Source organism: Epargyreus clarus, unplaced genomic scaffold (assembly GCF_041222505.1).
Source record: "Epargyreus clarus isolate Ecla_fem2 unplaced genomic scaffold, WU_Ecla_fem_2.2 ptg000014l, whole genome shotgun sequence".
Taxonomy (NCBI): domain Eukaryota; kingdom Metazoa; phylum Arthropoda; class Insecta; order Lepidoptera; family Hesperiidae; genus Epargyreus; species Epargyreus clarus.
Window position 1 is genome coordinate 3,012,768 of NW_027332222.1, and position 26,842 is coordinate 3,039,609.

At 33.7% G+C, this 26,842-nt stretch overlaps 1 protein-coding gene and 1 long non-coding RNA gene across 9 annotated transcripts in view; one reads left to right on the plus strand and one right to left on the minus strand.

Moving 5' to 3' along the window:
• The window catches only part of LOC140747202 (anoctamin-1), a 43,764-nt gene that overhangs the window by 1,069 nt on the left and 15,853 nt on the right, over positions 1–26,842 (plus strand). For 3 of the 8 annotated variants that reach the window (XM_073079483.1, XM_073079484.1, XM_073079486.1), the window contains exons 2-9: positions 6,258–6,355; positions 10,268–10,378; positions 12,617–12,833; positions 13,245–13,310; positions 19,918–19,989; positions 23,282–23,442; positions 24,541–24,706; positions 26,194–26,314. In XM_073079483.1, coding sequence (XP_072935584.1) covers positions 6,258–6,355; positions 10,268–10,378; positions 12,617–12,833; positions 13,245–13,310; positions 19,918–19,989; positions 23,282–23,442; positions 24,541–24,706; positions 26,194–26,314 — 1,012 coding nt within the window. The remainder of the gene's footprint in view (positions 1–6,257; positions 6,356–10,267; positions 10,379–12,616; positions 12,834–13,244; positions 13,311–19,917; positions 19,990–23,281; positions 23,443–24,540; positions 24,707–26,193; positions 26,315–26,842) is intronic. The other 5 variants (XM_073079485.1, XM_073079488.1, XM_073079487.1 and 2 more) reach the window with 3 other exon arrangements.
• On the minus strand, positions 14,695–19,261 carry LOC140747203 (uncharacterized). The gene is made up of 3 exons (XR_012102856.1): positions 19,199–19,261; positions 16,107–16,173; positions 14,695–15,989 (listed from the first exon to the last, which is right to left on the minus strand). It is a non-coding gene; the product is annotated as an uncharacterized LOC140747203 (long non-coding RNA).

The following is a 26,842-nucleotide window of genomic DNA, read 5'->3' on the forward strand; positions in this document are numbered from 1 at the left end:
TAAAAGAAATAAAACTAGTTATGTCTTGTTGTCTTCTAAATGTGCATAATGGTAGTAGCATATAAAATAAAATTGTGTATTATGTATCCTAATCTGTGATACATAAACAAAAAAATCAATTTTTAATTGAATAAATTATGACTCAGAGCAGTATGATTGCAAAAGCTCCAGGGCCTCCATATGTGTCTATTTTTTATTACATATTCAATGTTATCTTATATATAAAATTCTCGTGTCACAATGTTAGTTACCATACTCCTCTGAAACAGTTTTACCGATTTTCACCAAATTTTATATGCATATTCAGTAGGTCTAGGAATCGGCTACTATGTATTTTACATACCCCTAAGTGATAAGGGTTGTTTACCCTTAACATTTTTTTATTTTTATTGCAACACAACGTTTGCTGGGTCAGCTAGTACATATATAAGTAAATATCAGCTCCATAAGATATTTTATCCACATTATTCTAAGTTATCACATATATACACATGTATAGCACATATGCCACCTATGTGAATCAAATTATAAAAGTTAGCACATTTGAACAGCTCACATTAAGTCATTCTTGGTATGCATACTGAGTTTAAGCCTTAAAAAATTCAAGGTTATGAGTAATTACAGACTGCGTAATGCTACTCAAACATTACAAACCGTTTTATCTGTGCTATTTTGTACTAGAAGCTTCATGGCTTTCAAGAAATAGAGGTTTTTATCCTTGTTTGATGTAAATATACAATAGAACATTTATCATTAACTATAGAAAAAATCTGTTCTATATTTTTTGCATTTAAAGTATACTAATAAATTTGAATATTATTCTAACTAGATACATAGTATAATTGTGTACATTTGTAAATATTACTAGTTATAGAAATAGTGGTATAATACTGGTTTGAACTCTGAATCTGATCTTGAATACATTTTGTACTATACTACTGAAATATAAAATATGAAATGTAAATTTAAAACCTCCTTTATTTTGACTAATTTTTAACTGGAATTTATAGATTGGTGGTAGCACTTAGCCTATTATTGATAATCAATCTATCTATTTGTTTGTCATTAGTTGCCTATTTGCTTTTTTTTAATGCATAGAGAACTTGTAGCCTAACTGTTGAGTTTATCTATATGTACTTGTATATTCCTAAGAGTTTTCTTGAAATAAAAGCCATCTTAGAGCAATTAAAGTATAATAAAGCAATGATAGTGAATTAGACACTAATGTGTTTAATATTTCCTACATAAACATGTTTACTCTGCACTATCCACTACGATAAAATAGGGACTGAGGATTAAATTGGAACGCCTCAGAAAAGTATTTATACCACACCCTTCTAACCAGCATACAGCAGCACTATCACAGCACTGCTGCTATTATGTAGAATTAGGCGCGGTGGTGGTGAAGCCAGAGTTGAACCACTAAGGCTTCCACCATCTTCAAATTTAAAGTCAAGGGTCCGTGTGTGTGTATATGTGACAGTATGTTTGTTTGATATATAGCAGAGTAATCATAATGGTTTATTTGGCCAATCAATGTAGGTTTCATATTATTACATGCTTTTACTGTAAAAGAAAATATTGCAAGAAAACTATACTTCTGTGAATTGTCTATTAACTTTTAAATTTGTGTGAGCCCTATCAATCTACACTTGGCCGGTATAGACATTGTGAACTATAATCCTAACCCACACGGGATCCCACGACATTGACAATGATGAGGTTTAAAAGATTAAATCACTCATAAGTTAATTATAGGTATTGCTAATAGAATTGTTGTTTTCCTGGAACAAACATTTTGTTTGATCAAACTTCCTTACACTTATTTCCTCATAGGTGTTTCTACATGATTTTCTCAACATCATCTTTTGTACATAATAGCAATTTTAAAATAATTTGAATATAATCTAAAAATAATACTTGTGTACCATGCTAGTTGTGTATAGCATGCATGCTAGTGTGTTATCAATTCCGATTCCGTGCGGATGGCACCACAGTTGTGCCATGAATTTCTTTTGTGTATGGCGGGTGGCACCCGAGAGGTGCCAAGCCATAAAACTCGGATAAATTGATGCTTATCAAAGTTGTTCTGAAAACAAAAGTGTCTTTATTTATCACGTAGATCCTTCCTACAATGTCAGTTTCAGCAGATCACGTGATTTCACATACTTCAGGGATTGTAAACCTTTAAAAAAATATATTATTTTGCAAATTTATTGTAATAGGTATTCTAATAGACATTTTAAGTAAGTCAATCATTTTTATCCCGTTCGATAATTGACCGATAAGGGAAAAAAGGGACGGATAAAACTAACATTTTGATTAATTTTTCGCCAACGAAGTCGCGGGTAACAGCTAGTATTATAGAATATTAAATATCTATCAAAAACAAAATCAGTCTTAAAACTAGCGTTAAAAAAAAATTTTCAAAAAAATGTTAAAATTTTTTTTTCACCCTTTTTAGTGATAACATACTAACATTTATATTAGTACAATATAAAATTGCAAAACCGTGATCATGAATAAAGGTAAGGTCTGAATTTACATTGATTGGAACCGCCCGCTCGCAGGGCGCTGCCGCGCCCTGCTCGCTTAGTTTTATATTATCTTATATGTTCCAACCTAACCTAACTAAATAGTCAATGATGAACTGGCTTTGCAATTCCATTCGAACCTACACCAAATATCTTCAAACACAACTCAATTATTCCCATCAGTTGAGGAGTTACATATTTTGTCTCCGAGCCACATTATCAGATCCTTAAATAGTCAATGATGAACTGGCTTTGCAATTTCATTAGAACCTACACCAAATATCATTAAACACAACTCAATTATTCCCATCGGTTGAGGAGTTACATATTTTGACTCCGAGCCACATTATCAGACCCTTAAATAGTCAATGATGAACTGACTTTGTAATTTCATTAGAACTTACACCAAATATCTTTAAACACAACTCAATTATTCCCATCGGTTGAGGAGTTACATATTTTGACTCCGAGCCACATTATCAGACCCTTAAATAGTCAATGATGAACTGACTTTGTAATTTCATTAGAACTTACACCAAATATCTTTAAACACAACTCAATTATTCCCATCGGTTGAGGAGTTACATATTTTGACTCCGAGCCACATTATCAGACCCTTAAATAGTCAATGATGAACTGACTTTGTAATTTCATTAGAACCTACACCAAATATCTTTAAACACAACTCAATTATTCCCATCGGTTGAGGAGTTACATATTTTGACTCCGAGCCACATTATCAGACCCTTAAATAGTCAATGATGAACTGACTTTGTAATTTCATTAGAACCTACACCAAATATCGTCAAACAAAACTCAATTATACCCATCGGTGGAAGAGTTACATATTTTGTCTCCAGAACCCACTCTGATCCTCATCATATTTAAATGGGACCAATTTGTAGCAATTGTCCACACACGAAATTAAAGGCATTAAAATAGGTTCATAAACGGCGAAGTTATGGCTGTTATATTTACATGGGTGGAGGAGTTCCCCTCATTTTCTCCAGAACCCATCGATCGATTCTAACCATATTTAAATGGGACCAATTTCCAGCTTGGCCCTACACAATAAAAAAAGAATTATTAAAATCGGTCCACTAACGGCGGAGTAGTTCGTGTACATACATAAAAAAAAAAAAAAGATACCGGCCGAATTGATAACCACCTCCTTTTTGAAGTCGGTTAAAAAGAGTCGCGATACTTTACAGGTCCAAATATCTAATTACTGAGGTTGTATTACTATAATAGTACCTACTTTTCGTTAATAGTAAGCCAATAGAAACTGAATTAAAATATTCGTACTTTGGTGTTTATCTTCGTCTGAATAAATAGCGCAATCAATTTCGATATTCTATTAGAAACCTATCCATTAATAAATTGAATTTTTATTCTAAACAAAACACCAGAAAAGAACTATCATAGCGCTCTGCATCAAAAACTTACAAAAATTTTTACAACACCTGATAGAAATAAGACACTTACCTTCCATTTCCGTTATTACACGTAGATAATCACTTTTGTAAACACTAATCGAAAAGTTAAACCATTCACTTTCGCTTTTGGGTGGCTACTAAACTTACAATACGTGGAAAAAGCAAAAAAAACGATAAGTTACAATTCATGGCGGAGGGCACCTTAGTGGTGCCATCAAAGTCCCTGGCGTTGGGCACCACAGTGGTGCCACGAAATACTTGTTCACCGCCAGGCGTTAAAGTTTGTCCAAAAGGCCGCCGCATTGAATCGGTTAATAAAACGCTTCAGAGGCTGATAAGGTTGCCGGCGGCCCAGAGCAGAAATGCTGAATGAGAGTCAGGGCGAAAAGAGGGCGAAAAGTCTATGCAGTTGATCTAATTTTCCAAGCTTTTCCTAATGTGTACAAGATCTTCCGCTGTGCCGTTCCGATGTGCCGCCTCTTCTTTAATGGCGCTAGTGTAATGGCCGTTCAAATATTTTTTTATATAACTTCCAAAAATCTAGAGATTTGTACATTCAAATGTAAGCTGTGCTTTGTCCGAGTCTGTTAGCCCTCAAACACTTGTCATCTTTTTTCGATACTACATATTATGGCACTATATATTTTTTGGCGCCGTTTAATATCCATTAGCAAAAACATGTTGTGAAGCGTTGGCAATAATAAATGTACCTATGTTACGTCTTTAAATGGTTAACGCGAATATTTCCGTAAAGCGAAAAAAATGAATGAGTAAAGAAATATTAATTATTTCTTTACATTTTTTCGTTGTACCTATTAATTTTAATTTAGTTAAAAATTATGTTGTTTAACTCACAATTTATAACAATGAGTTATACTGAATACATTTTAAAATAAAAGAAATAAAGTAAAATGTAATTACGTAAATTGTATTACTTACTATTGAAATTCTAATCGAGTTGCGTTCTTTTACGCAGACCCCCGCTGAGCTCCATAGGGATTTATAGTGCTTCTATTACCCCTTCTCATGCTAGGCGGACCGCCCAGGTTCTTAGCTTATCTAAGTAATTTTATACTTTTTCGTATTATTTTTTGTGTAAAATGTAAAATAGAGGCCATAATTCGCTTTTGTAGTCTAAAGATTACATCTAAATCAATAGTACCAAGGGAATATGCAACCTACGTGATATTAAAATTACTAGATGGTCCTTTACGCCAGTTATTAATAAATAATATCAATCTATTGAATGTGTTACTAAAGATTAAAATTTGACAATTCCTACCTATTACAAATTGGCAAATTTCGATCTGCTAGGCAAAAAATGTACACATTCATCATTATTAATAAAAATGAGTGTTAATCGGTGGTAAAAGATTAGTGATAAGTGTGATGATCATGACCTTTGTGCATCAAAACTTGCACGGCAAGACCATATTATTATGGTCTGAATGTGGTCAAAGAAAGAAATCTTCATTTGTCTTTAAACCGGAGCGAAATAAACACGTGTCTTATCGTTTATTGTAAATTCAAATGTATTGCTTTCATTCTTACTATTTGTTCTTTGAGTCATTCGGATTAATGTGATATTCACAAAGTGGCTTACATTAATTAAACAATTACTTAACGTATATATTTAATAAACACGGTTTTTAAAATTAACGTCACCAGTGAGGCTTGTATACTTAAATTAATTAGTTATTCGTGTGCTAGCATCGCGACGACACCAATTTAATTCGACAGCCAATTCGTGTTCAATTTTGCGCGGATCTTAACGATGTTCGGAAGTGTCGTTCAGTTACATAACGAAAAAGTTACGTGATAAATGCCTCAAAGTTATCTCTGTTATCATGATAGAATACAGATGAATCAGTTGCGCGTTGTGCCGGTGTGAACCAAGGTCAGTGGTTTCTTTTCGAGATCCATGAGCGCAGAGCAATCGTTCATGTCTCGTGCCTATTGACTCATGCCCGTAAGGATTGTAAGGTTTATTCTCAACGCGATCATTTACCTTCTCCACGATGTGAAACTGAAAAATTCAAAACCAAGACCTCATCAAACATGTAAAGTATGAACGTTGACGTCAAGGACTATTATAGTCAAAGATCTCTAATTTCTAATACACTTACGTATTTTTAGAATTACGTTCACTTTTAATTTTGTTGTTTTTTTGCCAGTGTACTTTAGTGAATCTCGTTATGAACAGTTTATTGTATTTTGTTGTGATTGAGGACCAATTTATGTAGTTCACTAGCAAGTGTGACTGATGAGTGCTTCCTCTTTGAAACAGAGGGAGAAGGAGACGGAAGAGAGGATGGGGGACCTGCAGGCGATGTCGGTGCTCAGCACATACCCGGACAACTTGTCCCAAGACATGAACACCGAGCGGTGAGTTTAGATTCCATACTCCTGTGTGTTGTGTTGTCCAGTAACTTAGTTTATTCGTGTTTTGTGTTGATTAAAAAACAATGTTGTGGAACTAATTTGTCGATCTAATTCGTGTAACTAATGAGGTCATAATATGCTATTAAAAAGTTAAACCCTGTTACAATCGTTCTTATCTACTAATGATGTTTGCCTCTGACTGTACCCAGTCGTGCCTTTTACGTGTTTTTGCAGTTACGGTAAAGTTTTGTGTGTGTTTGAATTATGTGTCATATTTTCATTGCTAGTGTCGTCGAACTGTGCTTGTAAATAAAAAAAACAGTGACTCACAGTGCAAGAGGACAATTTCATCTTATTATTTCAGTAAATTTTATCTTCACAATTTATTAAGATAATTGAATTTTCATGTAAAAAAAAGTTTAAGGCTACATTTTATTTAATCTATACTAATATTATAAAGAGGAAAGCTTTGTTTGTTTGATTGTAATGAATAGGCTCAAAAACTACTGGACCGATTTTAAAAATTCTTTCACCATTCGAAAGCTACATTATCCACGATTAACATAGGCTATATTTTATATGAAATATATTTGATAAATAGATTTTGAGGCGGTATAAAAATTTTGCCGGGTCAGCTAGTTTAAGGATATAACTATGTATATTTGATATTTTAGGCCATAAAAATGAAGCATACATTATTTATTTTCCCCCTACATTATTAGTCATTTTTGACCAGTTACATTAGGTATTCAACATTATTTTCATATTTAATATGCTATTTTTAGTGGACACAAAATATGATATGCTACGTATGTTATTTTCGTTATGTTTTGTGTAAATGAATTCTGTTTTCTTTGGCCTTTATTTTGTTCCATTACAAAATATGATGAGCCTATATTATGTGAGACTTCCGTGTAGCTATCTATAATTTTTGGATTAGAAAATAGTGTCACTTTAGGTTAAGCCTTGGCGAAAACATTCCATCATAATTATTCGTTCCCTCTTAATGCTCAACTGATTCCGTATGCTACCGAGCAGTGAGCAGTACCCACAGATGGACAGAAACAAAAAATATTACGGATTTCTATGTTCTCGGATTGCTAAAATAAAATCCTGTTTAATTTATTCGAATACCTTCTATATTCTGGTATCTTATACGAATTGCCACTTAATAACGGGTTTGGAAGAAACTTAAATATCTTAATAGGTATTATATAAAAGAGATACCATTTTCAAGGAGTACCGGTGGTAAAATACGCATCTAATTAAAGGATAAAATCAAATAAAACTTAAACCATGAAAGTTGAACCAGTTTAAATTGCTTTATTCGTTCCATAAAAGTAAACAATTTTTTTTGTTGGTAACTTTTGTTGCATGTTTGATAATAATAGCATAATATTCTAAGGAAAACACTGAATATAGTATAATTAAAACCTGATAATAATCACCGTCGTAAATGATATTCACCTAAGATTACCTACAGTGATTTAAAGATTTAATTACTTCATAATAGTTCGTAGTTTATAAAATATACATAAAATGAAAACTAATAGCTCGTATAAAACATACACAAAGTGACCTTTAAACGTTCTTTATATAAATATTTTGTACAGTCTCATTAACATATGCCAATGTTTCACAGTGTTAACCTTGTGATAACAGTTACCGATTCCCAAGTCCCCATGCGGGTCAATTTATTAGTACATATAACTTTAGTAGCGCAAAATTCCCTGTTTAAAATATAAACGTAAAACTATCATGATTACTACATTTTCACATAGTCATTTATAAGGCTAGAAGAAGTATTATCCATCGTTTACATATTTAACGTCAGTCTGGATTCATTGGAATGAGATAGGCATATAAAGTACCTATATTGTGGCGCACAGCGATAACATAATATATTCTGTGTAATGGGCATGAATGGCATTGGCCCAGCATGATGAAACCTGCTCCAGGTCTTCCACAGTTACAGAGCATGCCAGATCGTCGAATGTATCCGGATCATCTGATAATTCTAAATTAGTCCATATGTGTATCGAGATCGCAAATTCCATAACCATAACATACTCGTCATACTACACTATTCGATTCTCGTACACTCGAATTGACTCGAATGCAATAAGAAAATTGCTTTGGTAACTGGCGTTATTGTAACCTCATACCTACTAGATCTATCTAATTTTTAGCGAGTGTGTGTGTATATTTGCAGTAAGTGGTACGTTAACCTGAAGTTATTATTGGATGTAAATTGAGTGACATCACCTCATAACTCATTTGATAGCAAGCTCTTTCATTCCAATCGATGATGGGTCGTTGCAAAAGTATGTACTAGTTTCATACGTAATGGAAATAACAGAATAAATCGATCACATACACGTTTCTCTTGTCTGTTCTATATAAAAAAACACGGCGTGTGTTACCAAATTTCGTCAACGCATGCAGTACCTACAGTGTACTACCTGCACGAAAGTTTCAACGCGTTTTCCCCCTGTCGTAACTTAGTTATTGTTGCACTTAAAGGAATGAAAAATCGTTAGTGTCTGTCCCTAACGACTATTAAAATCAGAACATAAATCTTACCCACCTGCGGCTGCAAGATAGGAGAAAAATATTCCCGGCCTTTAAAATTTAACAAATCGTTAATATTTAATGTTAATATTAATAGTAGTTATAATTTTGTATAATAATATTGTATGCCCATGAGGCCGGAATATGGCGGACAATTACATAATGTACACCTATGTTTTTAAACCTGTTCCACAATAAAGTTATTTGATTTGATTTGGTCGTTGCACACCCGATATAAGATACAATATTGGTATGTTCCCAAATAAAATTGCCTTCAAAGGAACGTTAGTAGGTACACAATTTTGAGTTCGGTTTCCTGGATATTTATGGATCCTAATTAAATTTCCGACTACCTAATTATTGCAACTTATTCAGAACATAAGGAATATATTGTGCATGTCGACAGTTAAATTATTTCAGTGGCACATTAATACCAAAGACAGGATGTTGTTCGGAATATTTATTTATACTTATAAAATCGGTTCTCATTAAGTGATTATTTTTAGTTCAACCAAACAAATTAGGTGCCGTAATCATTGATAGCAAACGAGGTTACTGTTTGTAAATAAGCGCTAATCACCTAATTTAATTCCACACAATGAGGTATGTAGTTTCTAGTGCATTGTTACAAGGGCGTTTGTATGCGGGAGTGGTACTTCCTTAGGGTTGCTACTAAAATATATTATCGTACTATGTTCTTAGGAAATTGTAGCATAAATTATGTTGTAGAAAAATAATCGCGCTTTATATTTTAGTACGTCTGAAAATATATTCAAAGATACTATGTATATTTTCATCGGTAATTCAGATGTCATTGCCTTCCCTAAATCATATGTGTCAAAATAATGCACGATTCATATATTCATTAGATATATTGAGGACACGAGATCATGCATCATGATTATCATATTATATATTTAAAAAGATGTCATCTTGGTCACTGCAGATTTATTAATGGATTTAAATTACATTAACAAAAGCTAAAAATTTAAAACAAAATGTAGAGCGTAAGGGACATACTATTTATTAAAAAACTGAAAACGATATAACAAAGCTATGAGGTTGAATATGGCCAATGTGTGTATTAATTTAGTTTATCCTTAGTTTCCACTTGGAACGTACTACCATAAAATAAAAAATAATTTTAGTTTGTGGTATTATTTTGGTCGGCGGTAGTCTTAGCCATAGGTGATATAGTTATTTGAGCTTTAATACTTAAAAATACAACTATGTGTGTAGCACTATATAATAATATAAAAAGCTTGATGGTGAAGTGTGTAGATTAATACATAACTGTATGTAGCATGTGAGAATAAGTCCACAGACTAATGATGCACGTTTCAGAGACAACGGTAGCGAGGCATCGACGCGCGCCGCCGAAGAGTGCGGCTGTGACGTCACCGCGTCCTACGACACCACCAATAACAATGGCAAGCCAATGGCCAACCATTGCTCGTAAGTATATGTAAACAGCCATCCCAAAAGACGTCATAATTTTGTTCCATGCCATTATGTTGTTCTTTTTCATTATGTTGTTCTTGGTCATTATTTTATTTGGCAATGACTAGTATGAAGAAATTATCAAATATAAATTTTTGGTAGGATTGATAATAATTAACGGGCGTTATTTGAAATATGTTGCTTCATTTGTCAAAAGGAAGCAGAGAAACAAAGTAGAACAAATCTGCTATCCGGTCTCTCGTATACACGACAAATGTAATTATTGAATCAAATTGCGCTTCACCAAATTTGAGATGCGACCTTTGGCTTGATAACGAAACAGGACAAACATTTGAAGATACATGTGATCACACATCGTCTTTATATCGCGGGTTCGATACAAACAATCAATTGATATTGATTGGTTGAATGATGAGCTGTTGTTAAAATGAGTAAAGATCATTTTGTTTATGGGCTGTAGCAATTTAACGTCATGGAAAATACAACAAGTATTTGAAATATATGTAGCTACATGAAAAGTCTCGACAAAATTTATGCAAATTTTGTGTCTTTCTTCCAAGCTTATCGTATGTCATTGTAAATGTTCTTCATGTTAGTACGTATGGTATTTTTTGTGGTGTGGTATTGGGTGAATGTGGGCAGTTTTTAAACATGTACGAATGGATAACTAACACTAACATAATATATGACACACTCATCCGCCTCTGCATGTGTTAACATTAATGGTAAATAATATGCAAATTGAAGTAAGTATTGTATTACACTTATTTGTATGGTGATGTATTTTGTGACATTTACATCGATTGCTTTGCGAAGGTCCGTTTCGACATTTAGATTTTTAGGCAGTGTAGTTTCTGTATGTAATTTATCTGGGGTTTCCTGTTACAATCGAATTTCCACACGTAGTTCTTCCTGCCAGCACCTCACCGCACGGATTATTGGTTCTCTACTTAGGGAGATATTTTTTGTATACTTCCTATACCACTTTAAATGCTTAAACAAAATTCGCGTTCAAATCGTTCAAAAGCTAATGATTTTCGGCGAACAAACAGACAGATAATTATGGACTATCAATCCGATCATCACGTCTCACTACACCGCTAGAAAAACATTCATAGAATGCACCTAAATTGCTGTGTAGAGCTGGGGTGTTCTGCTTTAAACGGTAGGGATATGGGGCATTTCAATTTAATCCTTGGTTTGGGCCAATGCATTCGGCCGACCTTAGACAGGACTATAAACTTATTTGGGGTTGATTAAATCTGTCCACGGGCGGCAATGGCCACTAACCATCAGGTGGATTAAATACTCGTTCGTTACTTATATTTAATAAATCAAAGAAAAAAGGGGCGAAATGAAATAGATCATAATAGCTACGGAACTTAAAAACTACTTCTGGGGAACGCTCTTACGTCAGAATTTAAATGTTATGGTGGCTATTTTTACACATACTACTGATAGTTATTTTTAAACACTTGACTTCATAGTAAACCCGCGTAACATGACAGAAAATGTGTGATATGTGCGGATTTTTGTGAATTCGATAAAATTATCTGGTGTTTACGTATATAAGTGTTAAAAAATTAGTCAAGTGGACTCTTAAGTCAAGCAATGTAATGACTGTGAATGAAGTTGGTAAAGAAAGTAATGTTACATGATGGATAGGTAATAAAATTTATTACTATTTTTCAAAAACGAGGTTTTTACAATTTATTTTACTTGATCTTGGAAATGCTAGAATTTTTTATTACATTGCTCCCAGATTTGAATAAATTTTATCTATGCAGAGAGTATCATGATAATAATTTATCTTATCGGCCAATGTACTGGACTTTATATGTTGTTTCAAACAACTTTGCATTCTAACGTTGAAAGCTATTTAAAACTCGTTCATCGGTTATCGAGATTCTCTTTCAATGTATATTTTTTTAAGAATTTAAAATATCAAACGTACTTTACTGTATAGTCCACATCAATGCCATTCATACAAGGGTACTGGGAATGGCGGGTTTAGGGAGCCCGGACCTTCCGTCAAAAGACCATACGCGCATCTAGCAAAATAAGATTAATAGGAAACTTTAGGTCCTAATGAAATGTCTCTTAATATCAGCTCAGCCGTTTAAAATTTTACCCTGAACAGCCAAATATTAGAAAATAATCGGATTAATTAATTTGCAAACTTGCAGCATTAGAATTCATTATTCTCCATACTAACAAGTTCCATCTGCACAGAATTGTAATGGGTGGCATCCTGAACAACCCATCGCTGACCTTCAAGGATGGCGTGCGGTCGGTGGACTTCGTGCTGGTGTGGGAGGCGGGCAAGGAGGACGCCACCACGCCAGAGGCCTACGAACACCGGAAGGTCTTCGAGGAAAACCTGGAGAGCGAGGGTCTCCAGCTAGAGATGGAAGCGCCCGAGGATCTACATGGACTGCATTTTATTAAAGTGAGTGAGTTTATGCCAATGAGCCGGACTATAGCTTTGTGTCGTTTTGAGCTAATATGTTGTGATGGGTGACCGCTAGTGGCTCTCATGCTCTGTTTATCGGAGGGTCGATAAGCCGACGGCCCCTGTTATTATCAGTGGACAGCAGTAAAACCTTGAGGGATGGCTCGTGGGCGGCTTAAAAACATCCGACATGGAGTCACCAGGGTTAGCGCCCTTCAATCAGACCAAACTTTTCCACCGCCATAATCGAGCTGTTTCTACGATTTACGTTTAGTATTTACGTACGTTAGTGTATACGTTTTGTATGGCGACAGAGCTACGAGCCTAATGCTGGTTTATAAAAGATTTTTGGTTATACCCTATAGTATAGAGTTTTAATTAATTCCCTCAAATGGTCTTTATTTTCAGATACACGCACCACTAATGGTTTTAAGGGATTATAGCGAAATTCTGAAACTCAGGATGCCAATGAAGGTACGTACATATATTTGCCATTATAATATCTTTAGTGTTTGTTTGTTACGTGTATGTATTGAGTGTTAGGTATGTTCTACCATAGATTTAAATTAGAAATGGTTTTGCGCCAACATGGTTGCTGATTGAAATGGGGATATATTTATGGAACAACTGAAGATCTAAATAAATTGGTTTAGTGACATCGGGTATGTTAATTCAAGATCATAATATATTGACTCAAGATGTGATTTTCGACTATTTCTTTGTATTAACTTTTAGCTCACTAATGTCTTAAATCATATTGATTTAAATCTATGTTGAACATAAGTTTTGTTGATGTTGCTTCGTTTAGGCCCTGTACCCCTTAAGGGTACGATGCGTAGTGGTTGATATTTGTATGGACTCTTTATTAAATTTTATATTCAACATTTTTTGTATTCTATTCTTTTGTATTATTTCTTTCAAAAATGGGTTGTTAAATTTGATATAATTTTTTTATATACTTTTTGTCTCATTTTATATAAGTTCTATGTTTTTGGTATTATTGTTACCTAATGCTTTTGTCCGTTACTAGAAACAAAATAAGTTGGTATGGTTTGAATACAGTGTATTTACTTGTCTATGATATGCTTAGCTCTGTATGTGTAAAACAAAGTGTGTGCAGTGATTTATTGTACCTATATAAATATTATATTGAAACTTATCTAAGCGAGTGAAGACATAAAATCAGCTCTTGTTAGCTTTTTTTTTATAATATAGGAGTAGCAGACGAGCATGCAGTCCACCTGAAGGTAAGTGGCTACTGCCGCCCATGGACATCTGTAATCAACCCCAGATAGGATTAGATATTCCGACCTGAGGTCGGCCACAGATGCGCCGCTACCCCTGAGGACTAAGCTGGAACGCCTCGGGAAAGTCTGTCTCCCTTACCACACCCTTCAAACCGGAACATAGCAGCGCCTAACACTGCTGTTATTAGGTAGAAATAGGTGTGGCGGTGGTGCTGCCGGAGTCGAACCACAAAGGGTTTTCTCACCTTCATAACACACTTGCTGTGACCACATAGCAATTTTTATGAGAGTTGTTGATCAACCGTTTTTTTACTTGGCAGTCATTGATTAGTTTGTGTTATCAATTAAAATTTTGGAAAAAGTATGATTATTGAACCCTAGTAAAAAAATAAACACATCAGAATATCACAGACAGATACCTTTATTTATATGTTTACAATGTATTCAGACCATATCTGACGAGATTTAAAAATTTAGTACAACTGATGAAAATATGACTCATTTTTTTTCGACACCGTATGGTTTTCTAAATATCTGAAATAACAAACCTATATTCTCTAGTTATTAAAAATAACTAAAATTTTACGTAGAAATAGTATTTATCTGTTAAAATGTAAAAATGTGAGGGCTTAGTAAAAATTAATGTCAGTTTTGTTACAATACTTAAGTCGAATAATAAATAAAACTACGGGGGATTCTATCACTTTAATAAATTTATTTGAAATAATCAGTCTTTTTATGTTACTTAAGGAATCAATAAAATTTAAAAACATTTAAAAAATCAGTTAAAATACTATTATCAGTCAGTTTCGTTACCCCAGTCTCCAAATGAACAATGTTTTTTCATGCCTATGATGAAAAATGAACTTATATCATATTATGAGCATGTTTAAAAGTTGATAAATAACTAATATTTATAACCGAAATCAAGTATATTCTTAAACATAAACATTTTAACGATATAATCATATAAAATCACTGTACTCAAAAGGGGGACAGTAACAAAACAGATGGTAACAAAATTCTTAGGCTCAGTTTACATTGCTTCAATACTACACTTAAAATATTAGGCATTAATTAAATATTTATTCTAAAATCTTATCTTTTTAATGAGATCTTTAAGTAGGAACACAATAAGTAGATAATTACGTATTAATCTATTCATTACAAATTATTCAACGTTCAAAAAAACACAGGTGTTCCCAATATTTCGACAACAGACATACAGTGTACAAATGTATGCACGTATATGAATGTTTTTCTCGATTTCAAGGTTGGGCCTCAGAGTGAGATTTTGCATATACTAATGCAGTGGTATATGCAGAAAAAGAATGACGCCTTGTATAAAAAAATGTAACAGTACTAACAAATTTTTATACAAGGCGTTGTATAATAAATTCTACTTTTTAGCATGCTATGCTTCTTACACAATAATCAACAGAAATGTTCAATAAGTCTTCTTTAAATTACAATTACAGTTTTACAATCAACGTGTCAATATAATTAATTATCACTGAAATTTTAAAACGATTAAGATTTAAATTAAGGCACTATGTTTCAATCTTATATAGTTGTTCTCCCTGGGTCTAAGAACATATTGTGCATTCGTCTTTTGGATAATGATCATAAATCAATGCATCACAATGATCACACCAAAATTGAGAACTTTTTAACAGCATTTTTATATCGCCTGAATTCATTAATAGACTCAAGTGAAGCGGCCGATGTCCAGCAGCACTGATATGTGTTACATTATGGCAATTGCCACACTCAGAGGAAAGTATGAGATGTGTTTCAGCCCATGGCCACTTTAATTTGTAGTAATAATATTGTAGCAAATCACTTTTTGTTAATATTTTATCAATGTCCACAACAATCACCATATTTACTGTTCGAAGATAATAATCTGTAAAAAAATATTCAATAATATTAAAAAAAAACGGAAATCATTCAGCAACTTTAGGCCTACTTGGAAGAGTGACTATAGGCAAGCTAAGAAAAGATTATATTATGTATACACTACCTGTAGTTAAAGCCGTTGTGAAATGCGTAACGTGTATGTGTTCTTTCAATCGAGGATGGGAATTAATCTATAACAAAATGTCTAAATTAGGAGTAGTCATCGTAATTGATAATATAATTGAATCTAGAAAAAAGTAAAGCGCAACTACCTTCACTATCTTGAAAGCATTTATCGCAAATATAATCAAAAAAGCTGGGACCGCCACCGACGCAATCTTCGCAATAAAATTTCTTACAAGCCATACATTTAGTTATCTGGCTGAGTATTGTACAACTACATTTATTGCAATTTCGAAAATTCATGCTTAAGTTAGATTGGCAAAGTTTTGGACTAATGTGTACTTTATTTTTCTCAGAACTAGGACCAGGAGAGGTAGACAAAATAATCAAGGGCAATTTGTCAATGCCTAGTGCAGAATCTAACATATTGTTCGTACTGTCTATAATATCTTCTTTCGCTTCCTTTTCAATTGTATCAAATAAAGTTAAATCTTCTGTTAGTATGCTACAAGAAGGTGCGGGTGATGGAAGCTCAAGTTCAACTAAGTCATATAATAAATCAGTCTCATTCTCAACTACAGAGGGTGGAAGTGGTTGTATTGGATTGCTGTTGTATGATAGAAGACAGTGTTCACCTAGAGAAAAACAAGAACACTTTCCTCTGAGCGGGTTACAAAAACAACTGACATCTCTGTAGTTTATTTTATATTCGACTGTCTGTGTGTCGGTAATGATTTGGTGTACTTTCATAGTACCGGGCAACATTCGTATATTGTCAGGTATTTTATTCGTAATTGTATTAATAGCATCTTCATCAATAAGGTGAACCTGTATCATTGTGTTAGATTTTTTGATTACCTCGATTGCATCTCTAGCATTTTTTATATCGGCGCCATGACATACCCTCATATCTAGCATCCGTTTTATGGTGCCACCGATCCCATCTGCTACGCTCTTGCCATGACCAGCCTCGAAAAATGACCATGTTGAATAAGAAAGATTAAGTTGTCTGGTAAATAGAGAAAGTAAAAAGAAATTATTTTTCTGTCGATACTGAGATGTTGGACCATCTGAATAGAAATGGATAACATCTACATTGGGGCACATATCTTTAACTGTATCTAAAATAGGAGTTAAGTGGGCCCATATTGCTGGAGGTTGGTGAGTGAGGTTGTCAGATATCGTGCAAAAAGATTGTGAACTATTTTTCATATAAATCATGCCAGTATGGAGACTAATTTGAGTTTTTGAGGCACCAAAATGCATGGATTGTATTTCTTCCGTTAGTTTACTCTGATAATTTTCTGAAAAATCACATATTATAACAGCCTCAGTATCTTTCACATTAGTGACTAATTTTCGATATTCGTTTTGTTGGTGAATATTATTATAATAATGCCTTTTAAAAGCTATAATATCGTGGGTAAAATCATTTATTAATTTTTGTGCTGTGTCTGTTTTCGTTACGCGAACTGTCCTTTTTGTGTGAATTGTCGATCCACCCTTTTTTGTGTACGTATGATCTTGGCGTTCCCACTGGTTCCAATTAACCGTATGTAATATGTCCTGATCTTCCGCAAATTTTGGGGTTCTATTTAGGCATTTCTTACATTTATTGTACATACATTCACGGTTTTTAATATCACAAACTAAATCTTGCAACAATTTGTCAAAGTCATCGTTTATAATACGATGTCTCCTTAAACTCTCATATTGAAATTTGATATTATCATGTTTTTCGCACAAACAAGTTGATCTTGCTTGAATATGAGGAGATAAAACAAAGAATGGCTTATTTTTGTAAAAAGTAGTAATGCCATAATGCCCTCCCTGTTCTCTGTATTTCTTATGAAGATTTGATATGTTGTCAATAAGATACCTAATCTGTTGTTTATTTTTATTTTTTACTCTACATTCTTTTTTACCTGATGTTATTCTACTAACATCATCTCTTAGGTAGAAAGCTTTTATTTCCGGAATCTCATTTCTTTTTGCCTTTTTTGGTTTAAGTCTTGCTGTCACTTTCAATCCAAGCACTCCAGAAGTATATTGTTTATTTTTCGAATTGTGAACCACTTTTTTCAGCAAATGTTTTTCTGAATTTTTCGTAAAACTTGAGAAACTGGTTTTTAACGCGCTCTCTAATACTTCATTTCGGGCCGTAACGATATCTAGTGCTTTTTGTAAAGAAGCTGTGGATTCACTGGCTTGTCTTTGTAATCTCTGAATTCTTTTTTTGTAACATTCTATTTTAGTTTTCATCTTATTAATTATATTTTTATTCCTTTGGTTTTGTTTCTGATGCAATTGAAGTCTCTTCTTTAACTTTTTAATTTTATTTTCCTCGGTTTTTTGTTCTTCTTTTATTTTTCTGCATTCGGGCACAGGCATAGGTGATGGTCTATTAATGTCAAGATTACGTTGTCTGCTTATCCTTTTTTCTTCTCTCCACTGTTTTCTTTTTGATTCTGCTTCAGCTTGTGTCATTTCTGCAATTTTTTTCTTTTTCGACTTGATTCTTGCTAAGTTCTTTTTTCGCTGATCCTCATACTTGTCAGGATTTTCATTTTTTAGCCTTTCCCTATACCTACGCATCTTTTCTTTTGCTGTTAATGGCATAATTCTGAAAAATAGTTAATCCAATAATACCGATTGGAAACATCAATATTATTTAATCAAATATATAGTGTAGTGTATATAGTGTAGTGTAGGTAACACTATTTCTATCCTTGCTAAAATAAAACACAGCCAAATAGTTGCCAATAAAAGTAAACATGATTTTTAATTATTTTTTAAAGGTATTTGGCCATACGTACCTTCCTATCTAATTCTCAGTTAAAATCGTTATGTAAACTTAGCTTTATACTGTCGGTTTTGTTACTTTTTTGGTCCAACTATATGTTACCGTACCTGCAGTAACAAAACCGAAGTAACATAATGTGTTAAGCTAACCTTAAAAATAATATATTACCGGTCCAATAAGTCAGTAAGTTATACCACATACAACAAGTTATTCAGAATGAACCCATGCATATCTTTATTAATTTATTATAAGAAACGTGTGGATAAATAATTAATTGTGTTAGTACAAACCTGACGACGAATTTCTGCTCAGTCCAATTGGTAACGAAACACACTCTCACCAACGACGAAATGACACTGGCGTAAAAATTTTAAGATGGCCGATATTTAGATTAAGGTATTGCCATATTCGGAAAACGAAAATAAAAAGAATTTGGTAGGACTTTTTAAAAGAAATTGACGTAACAAACCGGACATGTCCGGAATTAACCAATTTCGGGGACTATGATTGTTTAAAAGTTTTAAATAGTTAAAATGTATTAAAGCTGTTTTTATTATTCAAATTATTCTTAACAGGAGTTTATTTTTTATAACAACACCAAAACATGCCCAGGTGATCCAGAAAATATTGATAAAATTGAACTTAGAGTTAAAAAATTTAGTGGGGACAAGCTAAAATGAAGGGTTGTATTTGATTAAAATTATATACAAATATGTTTTTTTTTCAGGATTTCATTGGAATTTAGTTAAAAACGTAGACAGGTAGGTATATTTTCAATTGAAAGATTGTTTGAACCTGAATAACAAGAGAAATTCCTACAAAAAAATAAAGAAATTGAAGGACATGCCCAAATAGGAGTTGTACTATTTTTTTGAATCTCCTCATCTACAACGAACATACACACACACACACACACACACACACACACACACACACACACACACACACACACACACACACAGAATGTAGCACAGCAGTGATTTAACTGTATGTACCCGTGCGTCCGTAGGAATGCAGTAAGATAAGAAAAGGTGCGAGGACTAATGCGATACTGAATGCCGCCATGTATAGTATGTCAAAGGTATGCAGATGTCGTGACGTGATCGCTCGCTTGGCTAACTCATGCTTAGGCGTGGTGCTGGGGTGCTGGGGTGGCGGGGTGCTATGCCGGGGTTCGGAACGGTCTATGCGCTGGGATCATACTCTGATGTATAAAAATATATGTACACATATATGTGATTAAAGGTTGATGAAACTAAAAAAAAGAAGAACATCGGATCGGCAAATTTTGACAAATATTAGCAAAATAGTTTAAATAAAAAAACCGTATGTATCAAGTTTCACGAAGCGCGCCAAAATGAAAACAATCTATGATTTCTTGACTTCTATTAGTGAATGAAATGCAATTTTATGCTGGTTGCGCTGGTTCGAAGGTGCTCTAGGAATTTACGAATTAGTAGACCTTGGATAATAGATATTAATAAGGAAATTGGCTGGAGGGACTTCGCGATGCCGCAGCGGTACGACTTGTCATTGTTCAATCATCGTATTTCAATATAATTTGAAATGGTCACTCTTTCACTTCACTATTTCTAGTTATTAGTTACATCGGTGAAAATACTATATCACAATCAAAAATTTCCACAATATATCATTTAGTTTTGCGGTTCAAACACTGTCGTGGGTAGGGTGGTGGTGGTGCCACGTACGAATCGGTGTTCAGCAGGGCAATCGTATAGAAAGCAAAGGGACAGTAAGAGCAAAGGGACAGTATACCTTCGCGCCATAAAGATCGCCTATTAAATAAGTTGCATAATAAATAATAATAAACATTTATTGCCTTTAAAGTACAAAAGAATACACATTAAAAGCTAATTTAAAATTAATACTGGGCAAAAGGGAGTGACTCAGCTTTTGCTGACAAGATTGTGATCCTGTTCAGCGCTGATTTTCAGTTATAACGATATTAATTTGACTATTTCATACTTGGCTGTTTCGACCAAAACTAATTTTAGGCTTAATTGGCCCAAAACAGTGTAATTATTTTCCGTGTTGATGATCTTCCTCGTAAAATATTTTCCTCATATTATGTATTATATATTATTTTCAAATGTAAATCAGCGCATAGATCGTTATAATATCAATAAATAAAATAAATAGTAAACTATGAATAATACCTAATAGAAAATTAATGTGGTGTGAACATTAAAAAATCTGCTGGTAGCATGTCCTTGATTAAAAATTAAAAATTTAAAAGAAATTACATTAAAACATTTTTTGGAGAAGTAAAGTAGGTATTTATAAGGTACCTTTGCAAATCGGTTTCTCAAGTCAGTCAGAATAATTAACAAATAATCGTTTCTATTTTAATTTGCTAATTTCAGTAGTTAAAGATCTATACTATCTATACGCTTAGAGGAAAAATGCAGCTAGAACGCCATAACTGAAGACTAAAGTTAGTCCGAAACTTTTCCGTAAGTGTGGCGGTTTTTGGAAATAATCAAATGGAATTTGTTGTCAGCTAAATTTAGGCATATTTTTCTACAGTGATTTTTCAATTCAACAAATTTAATAAATCAAAAAGTTTTAAGTTTTTACGTTAATTGAATAAAATTACGGTTTTAAAACTAGAAATTATGTTATTTGTCAATAAAATTATCAATTTTTCATATTTTTATTAGTGATTTGCATGAACATATTAAATTGATTGATTGATAAATGGAATCGTTAAAATTGTTCACTTCTTAGGTCGTTTTGACATTCTGGCATCATGGAAAAGTTTTTTGGACTATAATAAAATATGCAAATGTTTATCAAGCTTAAAGTTGACATTGGATTGTCGTTGGATAAATAATAAAACTAAACCTTTTAGAAACCAGAATTCTATCTGCTATGTTAATTATTAAATCCGCGCGCACTATCTGCCTTTTTCTGTATAGTTCCAGGTTATATCTCTATGTTTATTTTTAGTATTATCTTATCATTTATGATAGAAACGTATATTTTTATAGTATTTTTGGATAAGTTCTTTGCATGCTATCTTATGTTTTCATGTGTCATTTAAATAACTTAATAGTAACGCATTTTTTCTCAATGTTGTTATTCAGTTATAATGTATTTTTGGATAAGTTCCTTGCATGACGTATAATAGAATAGACGTATGTAGAATAGTTACATAGCAGTAACTATTCTTCAATGGTTGTCTTCGGTAATGTTTTTAATGTTCTTTGTTCAACATAATAGCATGAATAGTTGTTGTTAGTATAAGCTCGTGCCGGGAAATAATGTTTTGTATGTTTTCATAATATATTATTAACTGTAAGACATGGCCATTGAAATTGAATATTCAACTGATTCTTTTGGATTGAAGCCAACAATGCTTGAAAACAAATCTATACCTTATTTCTTTAAAAGTGAGCTCAGTTGTGAATGAACTTGTTAAAATGTATTGATTCATTCGATTTCAGTGGTCCTAACAAGTACTGCTATGTAATGGTAGTTTAGTAATAAATAATGGTTCTATGGTATTGTGTTTAAGGCGATGTTAGCTTGCGCATTTGCCATCGTGCTGTAACTCGGCGGTTCTTCTGCGTAGTCCGACGCTGTCATATCATCGACATCATTCACTAAACATAGTATAAGCTGTCTTAAGGAAGGTTTACATTCGGTTAGCTTGAAGCGTGAAGTTCATGCTTTTTGATGGGAGGTCTTTCGAGGCCCGCATTACCGACTGACTTCTTTTGTTCATCTTGTATATATACTCATGCACATGTGTACCATATCAGATAAAAGGGTGTGGTATCATTAATTATATGATAAATACTTCACATAATCACATTTATGTTTTTGGAAATTTCCAGCATTTAATATATTTTAATTATATTTTAGTTATGTATGAATGATTGCCGTTATTTACAACATTGCATTAACATTAACATTTTTTTATGTTAAGTCAAAATATTTTTTGGCATGTTTGATTATGTTGTTTTTTATGTTTAGGTGATACAATATTTTTCTCTTGAATTTAATAAAATCCTTAACATGAGAATTATAAATAAATTTATACCGTATGATTAAATCTCTAGTGGATATTGAGATATTTTCCCACGCTCTAAGACAATAGCGAACATTATTCATTAAATAGACAAAAAAAGCTTGGTTGTACCATGGAATCATGCTTATGTCGTAATCAAACCTCATACAATCAAGAAAAGACATCAAAAGCCTGGTATGTTACACATAATTACATAAATATAATAAACATTTTGTTAATAAGTCATTTCCGACGTTCAGGCTCCTAATTCCGCTGTATTCTCTAACGTGCAACACACAATCACAATGAAATCATATGTTAATGATATCCTTCACTCCAGTTCTCAGCGCTCAAGGACGTGCAAGATAAGACCAACAGTTTAATAGACCAAATGGAAGCGGCCTGGGACCGTATGATGGCTAAGATTCGAGTGGACCCTAATAAGTTTCCGGAAAGGAAACACAGGCTCACTGCTATATATTCTAAGGACAAGGAGTACTTGTAAGTACTTTCTGATTTTTGTAAGTAGTTGTAAGGTTTATGTTATGGGATAATTATTCAAAAATCTTGAGATCGTGTTTGTAGTGATTATCTATGGAACTTCTGTGTAAAATATCGTTGTCATAGCCAACGATGTACCCGACTCTGCAATGCCAGTCACAAATTCCTTTTGATAGGGAATAATTAAAAACCAATTAACACGACTGATCAAAAATATAACCTATGTCCTTCCCATAATTAAAACGAATCTAACGACACCTTAAATTATGTTAAGGTTCCTCAAGCCGTTTTGACTGCGAAAGCGAAAGAATGAGACATAAATACATACCCTCGTAAAAATTACTTTCCGCAGTCGAGTAAAACAGCTATAACAACAACTACTAAGAATTAAAACAGGTGAATAAAAAAAGGGGTCCCCATACAACACCACACCAGTATTTTTGGTTTTTTTTCGAAGTATCTGGTGAACCGTGAGTAGACAGTTCAAATTTTCACAATGTATATCTGAAGGTGGTAGAACCCTTTGTGGTTCGACTCCGGCGGCACCACCGCCACACCTTTCTCTACCTAATAACATCAGTATTAGACGCTGCTGTGTTCCTGTTTGAAGGGTGTGGTAAGGGAGACAGACTTTTCCGAGGCGTTCCAGCTTAGTCTTCAGGGGTAGCGGCGCATCTGTGGCCGACCTCAGGTAGGAATATCTTATCCTATCTGCGGTTGATTACAGATGTCCATGGGCGGCAGTAGCCACTTACCATCAGGTGGACTGCATGCTCGTCTAGCTAGTTATTTAACTGCACAGTAACATTTTTTTATCGGTTAACCTAACGATTAAGCAGACGTGCCTGATGGAAAGCAGTCAACGTCGCCTATGGACATTTGCAACACCAGTCGCCAATGCATCGCCGGCTTTAAACATGACCAATGAAAAATAATTTAATTTACCTTTAATACTTTTATTGTTAATCCTGACATTTTAACTAACTTTTGACATGTGTAACACCTGGAAAGGTAGCATTTAATTGGACTTTATGTATCGTTATTGACCTATCGTACTAAATGCTTTACACAATAAAATAAACAAATAAATGTCCGCAGATTCGACACGAACTCGGAGTGTTTCTGGACGCCGTCGATCCGCTCCCGGATAGTCCAGTTCATCCTGGACAGGAAGAAGTTCACGGTGTCCAACGACGACTTCGCGTTCGGCGTCACGAGGCTCATCACCAACGGGACTTACTCCGCTGCGTATCCGCTACACGACGTATGTTTTTTTTATACAGGGTGAATTTTTCAAACGGGCCTTCAGGGCCAAATCCGAAACTATAAGGATTAGCGAAAAATCCTGAAAGGCTGAAACATTGAGCCAAAAAAATTGTTAATACGCGAAATGTTTAAATTGATGATTGGGAACTTAATTGCCAAATTAATATGAAAAATATGTGTTTTCTTGAAAGTGTTTTCCTTTAGTTTGTAATTTATCATTACTTCCGAGAATTTGATCCTTATAAGCGACACTATCAGATAGTGGAATAATATAGAGGGCGTATTTTTTTTCAAAATGAACTAGTTCGATTCCCGGTTAAGGAAAAAGATATTTTAAAAAACTAATGATGCAGTTTTAGTTTTTATAAAAATCGGCCTCGTAACTCCTTTCAGCATTTTTTGCTAATCCTTATAGTTTCGGATTTGGCCCTGAAGGCCTATTTGAAAAATTCTCTCTGTATATGTATAATACTAGCAGCACCCGCGGCTTTGCCCGCGTTTAAAAAACACAACCTGACATGCATTCTTTCTTTCGTTGAATAAAAAAGCCCTTTGTAATGTCAAATATAAAACCTAGCTTTACAGTACAGCGGGCTTTTTTGTAGAAATGGAGAACAACGTTTATGATGCACATTATGTTCGTCTATACCGCACCGTTTAGTCAGCGTACGCCGGTAAAGCATCACATTATGCCTAATTTCCGCTGCCTAGATATACATATGCCATTATTTTTCTCTGAACTTTTTGTTCAATCATAATAAAATATAGCCTAAAGCGCTCCGGAATAGTTGTTTTCTGATTGTGAAAGAATTTTCATGATCGGTTCAGTATTTCCGAAAATTAGCCCTTACAAACAAACACTCAAACTCTACCTCTTTATAATATCATGCAATTCATAATTATTTATTTGTATAGAATAAGGTTAACTAAGGTCTTATAGCTAGAAATTTTCTCTCATACTGCCGGGTCAGCGTGAAAATTTTGTACAATTAGTAATTAAAAACAATTTACCTAACATATCTTAAATTCTATTTATATCAATGTCAATAATTAAAATAATCTGAATAGATTGCAATATAATTTGAATATTATACAGTTATTGATGTCAAGAAGCATACGAGCATGCATGTGACACATGAGCATGCAGTCCACCTGATGTTATGTGGCTTGCCGCTCATTGACATCTGCGATCAAACCTGAGGCTAGATCAGATTCTCACCTGAAGTCGGCCCCCAGATGCGCCGCTATCCCTGAGGAATATGCTGAAATGCCTCGGAATTGTATGCCTCCCCTAATCCCCTCCCACACCCCTCAAAGTGGAACATAGCAGCGCTTAATACTGCTGATATTAGACAGAAAAAGGAATCTTTATAAAGAACTTTTACGCATGCCACTTCCTTAAAATTTTGATTAATTATATGTCCATACAGATTTAGTTAATTTGTTTCCCTTATGTACTTATACAAGACTTGCCTTTGCCTACAGGGTGATCTCAAAACTCCTGGCTCAATGCGGCATCTCCTATACGAAGAATGGGCGAGTGTCTCGAAGTGCCTCAACTACCAACCGTTGGATTATGTTAAGGACTATTTTGGCGTTAAAATTGGTAACAACTTATTCTGATGTTAGGAGTTAATTTTCTGTAGGTCTATGAAGGTAATTAAAAATTATTATTGGTTGTACTATGTTTTTAGGGTTCCGTACCCAAAGGGTAAAAACGGAACCCTATTACTAAGACTTAGCTGTCTGTCCGTCTGTCACAGGGCTATATCTCCGGAACCGTAATATAGATAGACACGTGAAATTTTTACAGAGGATGCATAACGGTGGCCGCTATAACAACAAATAAAATAAAGTTGAATATTAAAGGGGGTCTCTATACAACAAACTGTTAAACTGTACTAGGAAAACAATCCGCAAACAAACAATTTACAATCCGTTTACTACTATAACTGGTATTATAATAAATACAAATAAGAACCATAAAACATATTCTAATATAGTTATTTTAATTTTATTATACGTTGTTTACGTATCATTCATCATCACCCCAACGCCATCTATTTTTGTGTCATATAACTAAGTATTGTTGAAAATAATAAAATGAATAAAAAGAAGTAAAAATTAATGACAA